This window comes from Phoxinus phoxinus (genome assembly GCF_949152265.1).
Source record: "Phoxinus phoxinus genome assembly, chromosome: 10".
Classification (NCBI taxonomy): Eukaryota; Metazoa; Chordata; class Actinopteri; order Cypriniformes; family Leuciscidae; genus Phoxinus; species Phoxinus phoxinus.
In genome coordinates this window covers 21,050,813-21,068,359 of record NC_136885.1, presented here as the reverse complement: position 1 = coordinate 21,068,359, position 17,547 = coordinate 21,050,813, and the positions used below count along the sequence as shown (strand labels likewise).

At 37.8% G+C, this 17,547-nt stretch overlaps 1 protein-coding gene and 1 long non-coding RNA gene across 2 annotated transcripts in view; one reads left to right on the top strand and one right to left on the bottom strand.

The window, feature by feature from the left end:
- The window catches only part of epb41l4b (erythrocyte membrane protein band 4.1 like 4B), a 22,208-nt gene extending 4,696 nt beyond the window's left edge, over positions 1–17,512 (bottom strand). The window contains exons 1-18 of the mRNA XM_079626848.1: positions 16,613–17,512; positions 11,982–12,086; positions 11,659–11,701; positions 10,917–10,995; positions 9,893–9,937; positions 9,355–9,407; positions 9,123–9,243; positions 7,334–7,421; positions 6,135–6,223; positions 5,971–6,040; positions 5,442–5,611; positions 4,674–4,789; positions 4,472–4,502; positions 4,296–4,329; positions 3,395–3,510; positions 1,794–1,933; positions 757–866; positions 577–660 (exon numbers count right to left, since the gene is read on the bottom strand). Coding sequence (XP_079482974.1) covers positions 577–660; positions 757–866; positions 1,794–1,933; positions 3,395–3,510; positions 4,296–4,329; positions 4,472–4,502; positions 4,674–4,789; positions 5,442–5,611; positions 5,971–6,040; positions 6,135–6,223; positions 7,334–7,421; positions 9,123–9,243; positions 9,355–9,407; positions 9,893–9,937; positions 10,917–10,995; positions 11,659–11,701; positions 11,982–12,086; positions 16,613–16,861 — 1,743 coding nt within the window. The 5' untranslated portion in view covers positions 16,862–17,512. The remainder of the gene's footprint in view (positions 1–576; positions 661–756; positions 867–1,793; positions 1,934–3,394; positions 3,511–4,295; positions 4,330–4,471; positions 4,503–4,673; positions 4,790–5,441; positions 5,612–5,970; positions 6,041–6,134; positions 6,224–7,333; positions 7,422–9,122; positions 9,244–9,354; positions 9,408–9,892; positions 9,938–10,916; positions 10,996–11,658; positions 11,702–11,981; positions 12,087–16,612) is intronic.
- LOC307006163 lies at positions 1,373–3,127 on the top strand. The gene is made up of 3 exons (XR_013799412.1): positions 1,373–1,736; positions 1,813–1,971; positions 2,995–3,127. It is a non-coding gene; the product is annotated as an uncharacterized lncRNA (long non-coding RNA).
- Positions 17,513–17,547: the final 35 nt, after the last annotated feature.

The window sequence follows — 17,547 nt, the reverse complement described above, 5'->3', positions numbered from 1 at the left end:
AAAGATATCATAAAACCAAATCCATGAATCGAGTGGTTTAGTCCAAATTTTCTGAAAAGACACAATAGCTTTATATGCTCAACAGATTTAGGCTTTTATTTGCATATAAGCATTCATCAACGCTCAAATCAGTTATGATATAAAGCTCATGCATGTTTGCTTGATGTGTGAGAACCAATGAGGTTCGTTCTCGTGTGTCATTTTTATTTTGTCTCCCAACTTTTTTGGAGTTTGTTGCATTTGTTTATATTTACAAAATACAATTAAGTTGGTCAGTGAAAAAATTGGAAATCTTTTCTTTGTACTTTTGTCAGTTAAATTAAGGTCCAAGAGATTGAACAAATCACAGATTCTTGATTTTATTGCATTTTACAAAGTAAAACTATTTTCTGCAAATAGGGGTTATATTTTTAGTTATGCTCTAATAAGTCACAATACAGAAGAAAAAATAATTGCAACTTCTGTTTCATCGCAACTTTAGACTTGACCACCTTTAGCTTGAATTACCTGTTTTTACAGGTACCTTGCATAAAGATAGTATAGATTAATCAATTGTCTCTCAGTACGAGCAGTTACTTTAGAGATGTTGCTCTTTAGCTGTTCCTGTAAAACCGCAGGGGAGGAAGGAAGACTTTTCTCTGAAAGTGGTTTTTCCTCTGCCTGTAGTTACAGAGAGAATGGAATACTTATTCATATGACACAAGACAGCGTTAACATGTTTCTGTGTTCCAAGAGGCAGAAATCCTCGTAACTTACCATGTCTATGTTGATGTGAAGGGCTGGCCATGCTGCAGGTTCTGTTTCTAGCTGGTTCTGCAGAGCTCGATCCAACTCATCAGAGAGCCCAGGAGACATAAGCCAAGCTTCTGATGTAAACAATCACATCAGCACATGTTATGATTTCTTTTTTTCTTTTTTACGGGCCTTAAAGGGATAGTTCACCCAAAAAAGAAAATTCTGTCATTATTTACTCACCCTCAAGTTGTTCCAAGCCTGTATGATTTTTTTCTTCTTCTGCAAATACCCCGTTGACTTGGGGTTGACTTCCCCGTTGGGGAAAAAATACTATGGATGTCAATGGGGCCCCATCAACAGTTTGGTTACAGTTCTTCAAAATATCTTATTTTATGTTCAGCAGAAAAAAAGAAATTTGGAACTTGAGGGGGAACGTTACCGTAGCGTAGCCTAAATGATGACAGGATTTTCATTTTTGGGTGAACTATCACTAAGTCTGTCTCGCACAGCCACTTAAAATCCAATGTTCAACTATAAAGATCACTATAACAATTAATTACTATATTGTCGTCCACACGAGGGACGAAAAGATTAAATAATCTGCCGCTTTAAATGCTCAAACTCGTTAAAGTCGGGTGGATTCTGATTGGCTGTCAATTGAACTGTTTTCTTCAGTGTCGTTATCATAGCTGTGGTGTGGTGTGGACTGGAGTGGACATCTGGCTATTTGTATAAAATTAGGACAATTAGGCGACCTATTAAAAATGTACTGTATGGCTATTGATGTCAGTGTCAAGTGCAATAGTGGATCTTTTCATTGACCTCGTCTGCAGGTTAAATTGATAAGCCAACAGGTGTCATGAGTCCCTGAATCAATGACTTAACAGACTCGTTCAAACACTAATTTATTTAAGAACGAATCACAGTTCGAATCAGTTGTGACCACGCGCAACCATTCTGCGTTGGTGGAGAAAAAAAACATCTAACGAAATGTCTATAATGTAAGTTACTCAATATCGCTAATTGTTTATTGAACTGTTGTGAACAATTTTACTCACTTGGTTTAGCTGTCGTTAGGCACAGCGCTTCCTGTTTTTCATATCCATGGCGATGGTTGCAGCGATGGATCTTTCCAGAACGAGGAGCTTCGTTCTCTTCCACACTAAACCTCCGGGTGTCTGCAGTGCTCAAAGGGAAACTATAAAACAACGCACAACAATGACGCAGAGTACAATGGTATATGACAGCTCCACATTATTTTTGGTCGTATGACGGAGAGATTCAGAGAACAATAGGGGCCTTCAAGTTCATTCATATATATCTATACTATACATCCACCCACTCATGCAGCATCAGAATGGCATGTCATAATTATTGACATTCACAACACAATGAACCAACCAGCTTATAACCAATGCAAACCTGAGCTGGTACTTATTGATTTATTTTCAAGTAACATGTTATGAAGAACAACAGTAAAATGACATGCAGAAACATGCATACGCAGCTAATGTAATAACAGAGTGCTTATTAAAGTAATTTCAATGGATGGACAAACAACAACAACGTGTTTATGCAAATGGTGTTATTAAACAGAGAATGGAACAGTGCAAATGTTAATACAAAAATGAGAAGCAAATGTCAAGGGTTTACATAATCAATAAAATTGAGTCGATTAGCGTAAACAACACGTTTATTAAGGCAGGTCTCATTGCAGCAGTCTGTAATCATTAAAAGCCCCCAATCCCTAGTTGATTGAACGGATTTCTATGGCCAAACACAAAGATTTCTAACTTAACACTTCAGCAAATACGTAATGATCATTAGCACATTTAGAACAGATGTCACAAGTACTTTCGAGGTGATTTTAAATTAAGTAAATCAGGGTTTGTAAACAGATAGGTGCTCGTCTTGGAATGATATATAATAAGCGATTTGCACTTAATAGTAAACTTTCAGACATTATATGCACGAATCTATGAGTTAAAATGATAAAATATGCTATAATCTAGAACAAGGGTGATCAGTCTGGCTTCTGGATGTTCTTGCATTCCTCTCTGTAATTTTAAAGATGTTTGAGCAACCCTGCTATAGAATATGAAGCCACAACAGCAGCAGTTTCATATCCTGGCATTGTCTTTCAAGTCATTTTCTAGTTCTAGGTTTTATCGTAAATCATGCAAAACTCTAAAAGCTATTAACATGCAGATTGTCAGACGTCAAGGTCCTCATACGCTGAATATGTTTTTGCCATCTCAGGATGCATTTGATCGGATGAGACCTGATGGATGATCACAAGCAATGAATGAGACTCCTGCAGGTTAGATGATGAAGAAGGATGACAGGCTGACTGTGATTGGATGCGGGGGTTCAACAGTCTCTTTTACTAAGGTGAGCGGCTCATCCAAACACCCTTTCACATGCTCAGAGCGCAGTCATAACTTTGTCTTTGTGCACGATAGACACACTCCTGCCACTGCGCTCATTCAAACCGCTCTCACCAAACCCACCACTGCTCGCAGGGGGTCTGTCCACATAGGAGGGTCTAAATCAGACACATATGCACATGCAGGTGAAACACAGATGATATCAGCCTACATTTTGTGACAGAAACTGAAATATTGGCAGAGGTTTTTATGTTGGTAGATCAAATGTATACCTGTGTGGTGGCGGAGCATATCCCAGTTCCATGGGCTGTACGTATAGTGGAGAGGTCAGACTAGGTGGATGTGATCTTTGCCAGGGTTCCTGTACTATTGGAATGTTCTGTTTATACTGGAGGGAAACAGAAAAACTATGATTCACTTGAGTGAAGTCTCTTCCCAATTACTTAAGCAATAAGAACTCAGTCTGCTAAATCTCAGTTAATGTAAAAACCAATATCATCATGCTGAATTATTTGCTCATAATAAGTTTTTTGAATATACTCGAAAGAAAGTATACTTGAATGCTTTTGCCTTATTTTAAGTAATGCACTCCCCTGAGAAACTGCATTTGTTTGCTAAATTTGTGTCATGGAAATAATATGAGGTGGGAGGAAAACCTATACTGCTTTTGTGAGCGAACCCAAAGTTTCTTGGGGGAAGGAAACACTGAAGCGCAGAAATATAATTTTCGTCCCATCTCATATTTTTTCTCCTCTGTAGCTTTCAAACTTTTTGCAAAGGACCTCCAAATATGATGTTCACTTTGCAAAGGACCCTAAACTTCCATAAAATATAATATTATGGAACCTTTCACAATAAATACAAAGATAGTGCTTTTCAACCCACTTTTCTTATGGATACAAAAACTCGGACTGTCAATAAAGTAAAACCATCATGATTTCCAGCCTCTTTTAAAAACAGAATGAAACCATAAATAGATAATTTTACAAAAATATATTTAATTAGTATGTTGAGTTAATGTTAAATTTGGCATCCTTAAACAATTCACATAATAAATAAATAAATACCTTAGGAGGATATCAGTCTAAAAGCCCCTGATGTAGCTAATAAATGCCCATTTGTATTTCTTCCTAGAAATAATCATATAAAGTAAGAAGGATATTGAAAGAGTACCGGTTTTAAGCTTGACTCAGGGCTGGTCTGTGCACTACAGAACAGAGAGAGAATATTTCATTACATAATTACAACCAGTAGAAATGGAAAAACCTTTGATTACACAACTGCAAAATATATATATTTTAAAAAGCATACATTTGTATATCTAAGTGCTCATGTTTGTGTGGCTTTACCTTAGATGGGGATGTTTTGCTGGAGTCATGGCTGTGGAAGACAAAAGCAGTCAAATATACATGACGTGTGATGTGGTATTTGCATTAAAGCACCATTTGCAGCCTTCAGGGCAGATGCAGGGCAGACGCAGGGATTAGGCATTTCAGAAATGCATTAGGTTGATTATTGACGGGCGAAACGGCATATGTCACACAGACCTACCCTTGGCCTTGACCATAGACTGGGCTCGTGATGGGTATCTTTTACTTGGTCTTCTCTCAAAAGTGCTTGCTCTCCTGACTTTACCACTATGTGTGGCCTGATATTCGGTCCTTCCACTGTAAGCACAAACATGATACTTAAAAAAGGATAAATGTATTGCCAGAATTAGGTGTGCATGTAGGGGTGTCTCGATCAAGTTTTTTTTGTGCCACTGATGCGATCAGAGTCATTTAATATTGAGTATCTGCCAATAGCCTTGTATTTTCCAAGTGCTTGGTGCACACGTCAAGTACATTAAAGTTATTCAAATCAATCAAATCTATACAGGGCCATGAAGAGAGTTTCCACCCAGGGGAAGGGGCTCAAATGTAAAAAAAAGAAAAAGTGCATCTATCACCACGGAGTAATTTCAATATAGCAATTACTATTGGAATTAAATTGGTAGATGTAAACATCTGTTACAATGTTAGAAATTCTAAACTAGACTGTGGTCACAATTATGAATACTTCTTGTATTATATATGTACAATAAGCAGAATTGCAAAAAGGTTAGAAAGCATGTGTGCGTGTGACATGCTATCACACACGCACAATTGAGCTTCTTTTCCTTTTTAAAAAAAATAGTCGGATTAGACAGTTGATGTAAAATAAAGGATCGTGCTTAGGATAGCCAATACCGATCAGTAAAAAAAAAAAAAAGAAGCTTAATCAGCCCGATACAGATCTTAGGGATCGGCTCGAGACATCCCTACATGTGTGTGTATGTACCTGAATCTGAACCGTGAGCCGAGGCGTGTGAAGTCACTGCGGTTGCTCGTGTTGTGGGTCGGCTGTCTGAGCCGGAAGAAGGCGTGGCTCTCGACTGCACACTTCCATAAGTGCTTACACTCGTGAGAACTCGACAGCTGAAACACAAACGTGTGCTCCTGCTCTCGGCCCTGCACACACAAATACACAGACACACACAAAAGCACTTAACATTATAGAACAGGGTTTCTTATTATTATTATTATTATAAATGTATAATTTAAGATTATATTTTACAATTATTTTTTTATTTAATTTTAATTTATTCTGATTATTATATCATTTTTTTATTTAATTTAAATGTGGGGGGAGGGGGGGGGGGGGAAGAAGAAAGTTAGCATGAATAAAGTTTACATTTTGCTAAATATTTTATTGGTCCTCTGACATTAAAAATACGGCAAATATAAACATCATATTCACCAAGGTATAGAGGACATTTTGGTATCCAGTGTGAGCACAGATAAGTGAGTGCAAGTTTTGTAAAACTCACCTGTTCATCATCCTCCACCACTACTAATGTCAATCTGTTCTTCTTGAAGTCAAGACGGGTTATTTTAGGCCTAATTGGAAACATTTATGACCAGCATGTTGAGATGGAAAGTAATGATCCAGCCACTAGTCAGAACAACAGGAGTGTGTATCTGTGAATCTCACCAAAAAAAGAGGCCAATTTTGATGGATCCCTCGAAAACAAGGATTCCGGTCGGTGTGAGTCCCAGAGCATATTCTCCTCCATCCCGTCCCTGCATAAAATCAGTATACAGCACTTTTACACTGCGTTCATTTCAAAAGTATGTTATACAAACCACTGATCAAAAGTTTGGGATCAATACGATTTTTGAAACAAGCCTCTTATGGTTGCCAAGACTGCATTGATTTGATCAAAAATACAGTGAAGACTGTAATAATATATCACAAATATTACTATTTAAAATAACTTTTCTATTTTAATACATTTAAAAATGTAATTTATTCTTGTGATGGCAAAGCTAAGTTTTCAGCATCATTACTCCAGTTTTCAGAATCCTTCAGAAATCATTCTAATATGCTGATGAATTTCTATTTGATGTAAAGAACAGCATTTATTTGTAATAGAAATCTTTTGTAACATTATTAATATCTTTACTGACACATTTTTTTTATCAATTTAATGCATCCTTGTTGAACAGAAGTCTCTTTTTTTTAAGCTTTTGAACTGCAGTTTTCGTCCTGATATCAGTTAATTTTAAGAGCAGATGGGTGGATGAATGGGAGCATGATAGTACTTCTAGAACTGCTATTATAAAGATTAATTTCTCTACTGTAGTGGCATATTATTGCTGTTGTGAAGGTATAATGCAGCTTTTAATATGTTTTAATACTGATATAGAAATATGCAATGGAGTTATTAATAGAAGATTGTTTTTGTAAAATACATCATTATTATAGAGCTATTATATATAACTCTGCTGTTGTGAAAGTATAAGAGGGTGAAGATAACAAAATATGAAGCCAAGAATTTGAATATGCTCTCAGAACTGTAATCCTTGAAATCCGAGGACTGAAAGGATGTAAATTAACTAAAGTAAAGCCCTAGTTTTTTATCACTCGACGTGTGTGATTTCATGTACCGATTCGGACGGGACTGACATCTTCATGTTTATTACAGAGGTGGGAGTGTGTGTTTTCTAGCAATCAGCAATCACAGACATTTCCATTCGGACTGGATTAGCACTACCTGAGGTAATTTTTCCTTTTACTTTACTGACATCGTCCGTAATGATTACTGAGATGGCACATTCGAACGGGACTAAAATCACTGAGAAACTCCATGTAAAGCTAATCCTGTCCGAATAGGGCTTAAGTGATCTCACCTTCACAAAGTGCATGTCCACTCCATACATCTCCAGCCACTTGCACTTATTCAGGAAATTTAGCTCAGCTTGAGAAGGACTTGTTCCCCTGTAGAGAGATGTAACATTCAAACTCATGAGCCATAATGAACACCATAACTCATCATTGTCCAATACCCCATCAATTTATTACCCTGGAAATCCAGAGTTCTCGCGAGAGCACAATTTGAATTTGCTCAGCGAATAGCTCTGGTGTTGAGTAATAATGCTCATTAAATATGCCCCTTTATCTGAGCTGCACCAATCACATCGGGTTATCTGATATAGGTGGGCCAGAGGCGAGATGACATTACCGGTAGTGATTAGTAAACATTGCAAGATGGCTATGGATGAACATCAATTGTTTAAAACAGCTTTGGGCGCTACAATGAAAGATTTAGACTTGCCTTTTTCTCTAAAAGAAGAACAGAAGACGGCGCTCGAATCGTTCCTTTGCAAGAAGGACGTTTTTGCTGTTTTGCCGACCGGATACGGCAAAGGTATAATCTACCAGTTAGCTCCGCTCAAGTTCGAACCCGAAGACAGACAAGAGAGGCGGGGAACAGAGTAGACGTGATAAATTTGAAGTTGCAAAAGAAAGAACGCCGTGGATCAGGAGGTGAGGTGAATTAACAGACTGCAATAGCCAGGACCCAACTTTTCAAATGTAATCAACATTTTCCTAAGTACTAGATGTGTTGGGCTATTTAACATGACATTTTAATTATATTATGCTGAAATGAACGAAATTACTCGATAAAAGATTTGTTCATTTTGCTGAACGAGATTTAAAGATCCGAGTCAGTAAAATGATCCGAACTTCCCACTACTCCGCTGGTAGCTAAGCGTATGGGGCTTAGTGATACGTCACCCTGTGTATTGTTGTGATTGGTCGTAGTGTTAGCCAATTGCGAGCAGTGAGATTTTCAAATGCATGCTTAGTGCCGCCCCTCGAGCTGGCCGATTTTCATTAATCGACACCAGACCATAAATCTTTCAGATTTAGGTCTGGATTTACAGGCTATCAATTTGTGGCTAGAATACAGCAACTCCCTCTTGGACAGGCTGACAGCATCTGCCACATGTCCCATCAAGCACATCCAAACGTTCTGTTGCACTTGTTTTTAACCTGTGGAAATTTCCTGGCTGACATTTTCTGTAAGATTTCAATTCAAGCCATTGTTTCGGTCTTACATTTATGCTCTGGCTGCCCGGCTATTTTCAAACCCCAAGTCTGTAAAGTCTAGAAATATCTCATTTCCAAGAACAACAAACTATCCAGACACATTTAAACAAATGCAACAACTCATCCTTAGGGACTGATCACCAGTTGAGCACATACTTGTACAGTAGCACGCGCTGACTGATGATTGATCTTAAAACAGGGTCAAATGCAGAGCTGAGGATTTAATTAAAACCACAGGGAGACAGTGTTTGGAGTCTGTGTGAAATGTATGTAAACATTTCAAGTGTGATTATCACAAGCAAATATAACTGACACTTCAATCTGTTTTAAGGACTTAATTCAAAACACACACAATCTTACACCATGTTCATACAGGTGTGACGTGACAAAGCGTCAAGCGCTAAATCTGTTAACCAGACTGCTAACCTCTGTTTGTTGTTTGCTAAACATCAAATGTGTTCTGATTGGCTATTGGCTTAGTCAACTTACATAGTACTTTCACTTTCAGTCTTTTAACCTGCATGTTAGGAGATAGTGTTAGCTGTAGTATGGTGGGGATACGAAATAGTCGTTCATACTCATTACCTGCATTCAGCCCATTTGCGGTAGATGTCTGCCTCCATAAACTCCGTCTGTTTGGGTGAAAAGCGAAACTCTGATACTAACACAATAGAGTGTTCTAATGGATCACAATCCCCAAGTTCACCTATTAACACACAAAATAGAAAGAAATGGAAATGAAAAGGCAAAAATCTGCTGTAAATATGCAAATACATGGAAAAAAGTCCAAACTGGCCATTAAACACTCAGAACTCACTCTGTAAGCAATAAGCCCCGAGCTCCACGTACACATCATACGGACATTTTAACCTGCTCAGAGAAGAAGGAGAGACTTAATGACCCTTAAAACAGCCTGTAAATGTGTTTGCAGCATATAAAAAGGGGCTTTCAAAATATGCAACTGGCAGTTTTTTGGATCAAAATCCACTTCCGTAAAATGTGAGATGACGAGACCACGTATTTATGTAAGAAAGTATGTGCACCCTGTGTGGGAAAGTGTGTCGGATCGTATCTGTGCTCTTAAATTAGAAGCCGTGTGTTGGTTCTCATTGGAGTTTCTTTTATTAAAAAGGAGCAGAGCAGCACCCAGGAGACCAGACCCAGATTATACACACTGAAACAGAGCTTTTATTGGACCCCGGTAGAAACCCTGCCTCACTGTATGTGCGCGTGTGACAGAGGGAGGGTCAGAGGCGTGACAGCGGGCAAAAAGGAGAATATGGAAGGCCCTCTATTTTTCCACTGTATGTGCATGTTTGTGTGTATCTCACTGTGAGGTAAGCGTATTTTCTTACTTGCCGGACAGTATGTCTTGTCTAAGCTGCAGGACGAAGAGATACCTGCAAAACAAGTGGTTACACAGTCATAAATATGTGAAAAGTCAAATGTTTTTAAAATAGTTGTCAGATATTACAGGTCAGATAGGTTAATATTTGGGATAAACTGACATTAAAATACTGGCTAATACTATAAGCAGATAATTATTTGGTAACACTTTATAAGGTTATTTGTTAACATTAGTCAAAGGTAGGGTAGGCAATTTGTTATACTGGTTGAAACTCTTCACATTCTGATAGCAATCAATAATAGAAGTGGTCTAAATATTAAAGCATGTATGTACATATATCTTCTGTGGAAGTCTCAGGACCAAAAAAATTTGAGATTGACATTAACTAAGATTAATAGAAGTATTTTTCATTGTTAGTTCACGTCAACAAAGAAACCTTATTGCCAAGTGTTACCAATTATTTTCATGTTAGGATCGATATCCGATAAAACAAGTGATATAAAATTATACGCTAATATTTATAAATAAATTACAAATAAAACCAACCAAAAAATAAATAAACAATATACCCAAATCATTTTAAATGCTACAAGTGAATTTATGCAGCATAAAATGATAAATGCACAGTATGAATAATGGATATTTATTTTAGGATTTGATTAAGATTACATTTATAATGTTATTAAATTATTAGTGTTTTCGGCAAAGGTAATTAAATGTACAAATAGAGGAAATTACCATGCACAATTTCATATTGACAGATAGATATATAAAAAAATATTATCAGCTGATTTAGTATCACTAATACATAAAAATATAAAAATAAATAATTCACCCAAATTGAAACATATTATGTACTCGCTCTCAAGAGTGTTTCAAGTCTTCTGAAGCTATATGATAAATTTGTGTAACTTTAATTCACTTCAGAAGACTGGCGCACTAACCCTATATGACCTTTTTATGATATTTGTATAGTGCCTTAGAAGACAGTTAGACACAAGGTAAATACATATATGACTGCTGTCGTTTACCTGGTGAACTCTTCGTGAAGGTTATTGGGCTCCGACGAATAGAATTTAACCCTGAAAAACAATCGGTATGGAGGTCCATCTACGACAGAGAGATTTTATGAGTTAGAGTATGTGTATGCTGGAATGAAACAGACACAATGTCAATTACAATAAAATTTATACATAAACTTTAAAGGGAACAAAAAAGACAAGAAGCTCTCCCTGAAGGTTATGAAAGATTGTTGTCATAGAGACAGGCACAAGTCAGCTAATGTTGATTCAGTGTGACTCAACGGCTTTTAAAAGTGTTGTAAAGCATATACCATTCTGAAGGGTAGTACTACTGCGGTTATGCTATAATATAGAGAAGACACAACAGGGACTCAATCAATGGCCTCTTTTCACAGACAACACAGTCTTTTCACAGTCTTGCTTTGAATTGCACACAGGTTGCATGGCCTGAAAGATTTTAATTCTGTTGGAATTAAACAGTATCAGTATACAGAAATTGGATTTCATCTCCCACTTTCTCCATCCAACAACTTTCTCTTTGGTGATCTGCGTGGGGTGTGTCTTGCACAGCATTCACTGGAATTGGCTCTAGTCACGCCCATTGTATACACTCATAGACATTTGTCACTACTTGTCACTACGGCAACTGTAGATTATGAGCCCAAGGTCATCAGCCATCTGTGACCAGCCAACTAAACAACTCCACAATAACTAATTGTGTGTGTGCGCGAGATGTCTTATGACTACTCACATCTAATCTGCTTCTTTATGGGTTTGGCTGCATCCAGCCAGTGCTGAAAACATAAGGAAATGTGAAAAACAGCATGGGAGGATTGGGGGTGACAGTGGGAGGGAAGGGAGGGAGGGAGAGGGAACAAGACAAAGAGTTTGTTATTAGTCTGAGTGCTAAGGAAAAGAAAATCCTGTTGTTCTGATTGATGTTGAGTAGCTGTTTCACACTGACACACTCCATTTCTCATTTCTGGTCTAAGAACTGCAGCTTATAGAAAAACAGGTCACTGCCGCACGCACACACACACACACGCATGCGAACGCTTATTGAGTGCCACTCACCGCAACCTGCTCTGGGTCCATGAACTGTAGACCAAAGTAATCAGCCTCCACCAGATCCAAATGATACATAATCTGATCAAACAGATCCTGTCCCTTGGAATGTTTCTGAAACACACACATTTAACCACACAGATAAATCACTAAGTGTGGAAAGCTTGGGGCTTCAAACTGATCTTGTGACAGTTTAAGGGGACACCTGTGGAGCATGTCGTCGGCAGGATGTTGCTCCAGTGCGCCTGCAGGGCTCGATGGCCCTGATTAGGCACAGCGACGGCATACATGCTGCATTGATTTTCATATGCACTCATCACGGCTGAGTGATATAGCTTAACATATCTTGATTTTGTTTTGTTTTAGTCAAAAGAACCACTTTTGTTTTTTAATTAAACAAGTTATTACATACAATAAAAATCTAGTAAAGAATAAATAGATCAAATAAATTACATTTTAATTTTGTAATTTTAAATGAACAAGAACGAATATATAGTAAATTTCATTTTAATTTTCCATAACAAAAACAGAAATCTACACAACTGTTCAAAATCTTGGCATCAGTAAGATTTTTTTCCAATAAATTAATTTTTATTCAGCAAGGATGCATTAAATTAATCAAGTGATCATACAGACATTTATAATATTACATCAATGTCTATTTCTTTTTATTAAAGAATCCTGATTTTTTTTTATTTATATTAAGCAGCAGTTTTCTACATTGATGACGGTACGAAATGTTCTTGAGCATCAAATCATGTGTAATAATATTTCAGAATATGAATGTTTTTTACTGTATTTGCAATCAAATAAATGCAGCATTAGCGAGCATAAGACTTTAAAAAATACATAAAAAATCTTACCGACCCCACTTTTGAATGGAAGTGTACAAATATCTTTACTAAAACGCTTTAATATATTAAAAATATGACAGGGACATCCATGAGAATTTCAGAGAGATAATGGAAAGTAAATCGTTGAATAAGAGCTCTGAATTAATGAAATTGATAGTTTGAAATAATCAGCAGACAAACTGAACTGAACTTATCCGCAGGATTTTTTCCCCAGCTGAATTTAAATTTAAAATGCTATTAAAAGATCTGTCTTAATGCTCTTATACTCACAAGATAAGAATATATATGTTTTTTAGCCAAATAAAAGTGCATCATGACGCAATATTCATATTTAAAGTCGTAGTGAACTGGAAGTTGCAACCGACTTCACTTCAGTGTTGTGAATGGAATATTAAATAGAAGCCAGGGTTTTACTTTAGCTCACCTCCTCTCCATCCCTCGCTCATAGCAGACTGACGGTTGGAGGGGAGTGATTAAGGATATTCTACCAAAGTCATCAAACTGACATCATCGGAGAAAGAACGCCATTCCAGAGCGGAAGAAAATGTTCCGATTTTTATTAAAGATTACCAAAACAGACAATTTTTTTGTTATGTGTATTAACTTGCACAGATTAATTGTTCACCACAAGACTAGTAATGTGTAAATAAGGTAAATTTTGATTTCATACTGAATTTAATTTTAAATCGCCAGCAAAATCATGGCGAATATATTGTGAATATTCCAAATCCAAACCTTTCTTCCAAAACTAGTCTTATTACAAAGTCATTTGACAGATGATAACAAACACTTTGAAAAGCCAAAGAGAGATCAAAAAATGGAAAAGGAAAACGCCACAAAGAAGAGATTATCTCCAGAATAGTTCATGATGGTCAGTTTATTTTCAAGGCCAGCATCCACTGAGATCAAAAACTTTCAAACGAATGCAGATCATTTGGAATTTTGCTATTGATTTGTTCCATTTAACGGAGCATGATTGGTTTCTTTTGTTGGTTCGGGGATGTTGTGAGGCGAAGGATTGAGCACATGATCAGAATACGTCATGGAAATGCCAGGAGCTTCCGGTTATCATAAGAATGAGAAGTATTCCCTGAGTGGAACTCATCTTGGAATCCTGAATCAGCATCTCTACAGGGTATAAGAAATTAGTCAATAATGGCATTACTTGGATTTTTTTTTTTTGGGGAGTTTGCTAAAGACAGATTTTAGAGAAGCTAATATAAGACGTGGCCCCCGATTTTCTAAGCCATTTTTGCAATTACTCTACCATTTAAATGTTTGGGGTGAGTCAGATTATAATTTTTTGGCTACTTATTCTGCAAAGATGCACTAAATTGCTCAAAAGTGAACATTAATAATGTAGCAAAAGATTTATATTTTAAATAATAAATGCTGTTCTTCTAAACTTTATATTTATCAAACAATTCTGAAAAACGTATCATGGTTTTCACAAAAATACTGAGCAACCGCACAACTCTTTTCACTCATAAGAAATATTTCTGGAGCACCAAATCAGCATATTAGAACTATTTTTGAAGGATCATCTGACACTGAAAACTGGACTGTGTGGCATTGCCACTTCTTTTACGTAGTTTGATATTTTCTTATGTAAATGCAGTGACATTGCTAAAATTGTGACTTGAGTGTCCAAATAGTTTTTGGAGCCACTGTATAAGCTTGATATGCTGTGAAACTTCTAAAGCTCACTGAATAATATAATACAAAGACTAATATTTAGTCTTGATAAAGGCTTAAAACCTTGATAACTAGACAAGCTCCACAAGGCACACAGACAAAATCTAAGACAGAGGAAAATACACACACACACATAATGTATGTAAGGTACACACAAACCAAGGCCGGAGCAAAAATAGCTTGAAGTGTCAGAGGAGAGTGGCTGGATTTGGGACACACCCTGAGGGGGGCAGAGGTGGCTATTATTCTCTTTGATACTTGCTGCTGTTCAGGTTGACCTACAACCCTTAACATATAGAAATCAACATGCATTTTAGAGCTGTTCTCTGTTCTCAATACACACAAAGTAGTACAAACTAGTCCTGCATCAAATAAAAATGATTCACTTTTGAAACTAAACTGATTATCAGATTTGATGTTTGGCTTTAAGATGGTCAAATCAAAACGATTTGTGAATTTATGATTTGTTAAAGCTAAAGCTGAAAACACAAAAGGCAGGCTATTTTATAAATTCTTTGACATGTTCAGACTTGTATGGCATAACATTGCCTGACTATGACAGCCATGTTTATAAACTAGAGATCAGCAACACTGTCATTGAAATATAAAACGATAATATGATGTGAACTGTGAACTTCAGTATTGAGAAGGAAATATTTTCAATTAAATCTAATTATATAATAGTTCTTGTCCTCTAATTTTGGCCCAGTGATGTTCCAAGAGTGCTGTTATTCTGTATGACACACTTTTGTATCATTTTCGTTTGTCTATGTTCACGTGTTCTAGACTAGAGCATTTGAGTGGTGTAGAAGCAGATTTTGCCTGAAGAACGGGTTTTTGACAGTAGGCGTACGCTTGCAACGCACTGGTAACATGCTCTATTGTGTTAGTGGTAATAAATCTCAAGGGGACTATGGGGAATATTTCTCTTTAAACCAGATGTGTTATGGTCACATGACAAATGACAACATGATGGATGTAGTAGGTTCTGATTACATTAATTTACCACACTTACCATTAATGTCCAGCTTAGTTAGCTTACATAATGGCATAGCATACAGATAACCTACATAACAATCTTTAATGTACCGGTAGTTCCATAACTGGTAAAAGTCCATGTATTTCAGTTTTAAAATAATTATTTAATAATGTTCAATTATTCTATAAATGATGTATTATTGTTTATAAACAGTTAATTAGTGAAAAATTACATTATACACATTGTTTTATTATGCACTAAATAGAAAGCAAGTATATTACAAATCAATGTCGTTTGCATGTACTCAATAGTTACTTCTCACGACACCGCTTTCTGGCTTGCTTGGTGGCAGGTAAAGCCTACTTATGTTTTGGTTTCTTTTTGGAGTATTTTCTCTGGCTGAGAAGAAATATTCAAACAAACTGACACTTTCTCAGAGATACGCAAGTTAATTAATATTACTTGTTTTATTTAAACTGTATCCTGTTGTAGCCCACTAAACCGTGCTGATAACGAACGTTAAAACTACAGTAGCTACAAACTCAAATTCACAACAAAATTACACTCAAAGTAGGAGGTAGTGTGTTAAAAAAAAAAAGAGATATTCAATAGTGAATTGCCACGACACAGTTACAAACAGATAAACTGTCAGTCAGTAATCGACCCATTTTACGGCGCGACTTGCAAAAGAGGGACCAAAGGTTAAGCGCCTAACTGGTTCGTCGACCTCAGTGAACAAATGGGGAAATAATTTCTGGAAAACACTTTGACAGAGGAGGCGAGAAAGAAAATCAGCTGGGGAATTCCGTGTGTGTTTTTTCCCCCCCTCTCGTTGTTTATTTTCAGTGAAAGCTCCCAGTGCTCGAGGGAATCTGCAGGTTTGTGTGTGACAGGTTGAGCGGTCGCTATAGGTGGGAAGTAAACAGGAGGACGGGATCACGAGCACCATCTGTTTGCCTTTCAACTACCGGGACAGGACCCAACACCGGGGAAATCCGTCCAGCCACACACACACACACACACAACAGAACTTTGCCATTAATTACTACATTCAAAACAATCAAGGTGACTTTTCTCTCACGAAAAGCTAACGAAGTCCTCCACTCACTCACCGGTAACTCCACATTGACATCCGATCCGTCCAGCAGTAGGACTCTGCATGTGATGGCGTCTTTGCTGTTCCCCGCAGCGGGGATGTGGACTACGGCTCCCCCGGTCACTACGGTTGGCGCGTGAATCACCTGCTGCTGGTGAGGCTGCAGCACTGCGTTTCCGCCTCTGCCGGTCCCGTCCAGCTCGTCTGATGTCCGAAAGCGTCGCTTTGACCGACGGCTAAACGTCCTGCGCAGAAAGCCCATCATCTTACCCCCGCGATACAGCGCTTTAATCAACCAGGGAAAACGGCACCGATACCGGACTTCTCAAGAGGAAGGCATCCAGCTGTTTCACAGGCTTTCCGCGACGAAGAAAGGCGGCGTCTAACTACCGGAGTGAGGCGTGCAATGCAGAAGGGACAAGTCGGGATACGGCGACCTGTCACGAGCTCCGTTCCTCGTGGCGTACGGGCGAGAAAACACGGGCGCACCTGCCAAAAGCCACGGGAAGATACTCCGGTCCTTTCGTTCGTTTGATCTTTGTTTCAATAAAAAGTAATTGCGCTTAAATTAAACTTATCCTCACCGGAGTCCAGGTTCAGCTGAACGATGGCGCGTTAGTTATTTTCTGTTATTGACCGAAACTGATGTAGCTACCTCTCAGGTAAGTCAACCAGAGGAACTGGCCAGGCAACCTGTTCTGCGCAAGCGTTAAATCTCAGAGCAACACACAAACTTTCTTTCCTCTTCGGGTCGGTGTGCGCGAGGCAGCGCTACCTGCTGGTAAGCTAACCCAGTGATCAGGGTGAGGTTACCTTTACGCGAGCCACCGTCACTGAATTCCCCAGCAACTACAAATCAAGCAGCCTTCTGCTATCAGGAAACATTATGCGCCAATCGTCAGCATTTCACGCACGCTCATTCGAGCTCCCCACAAGCCATCATGAATAAGA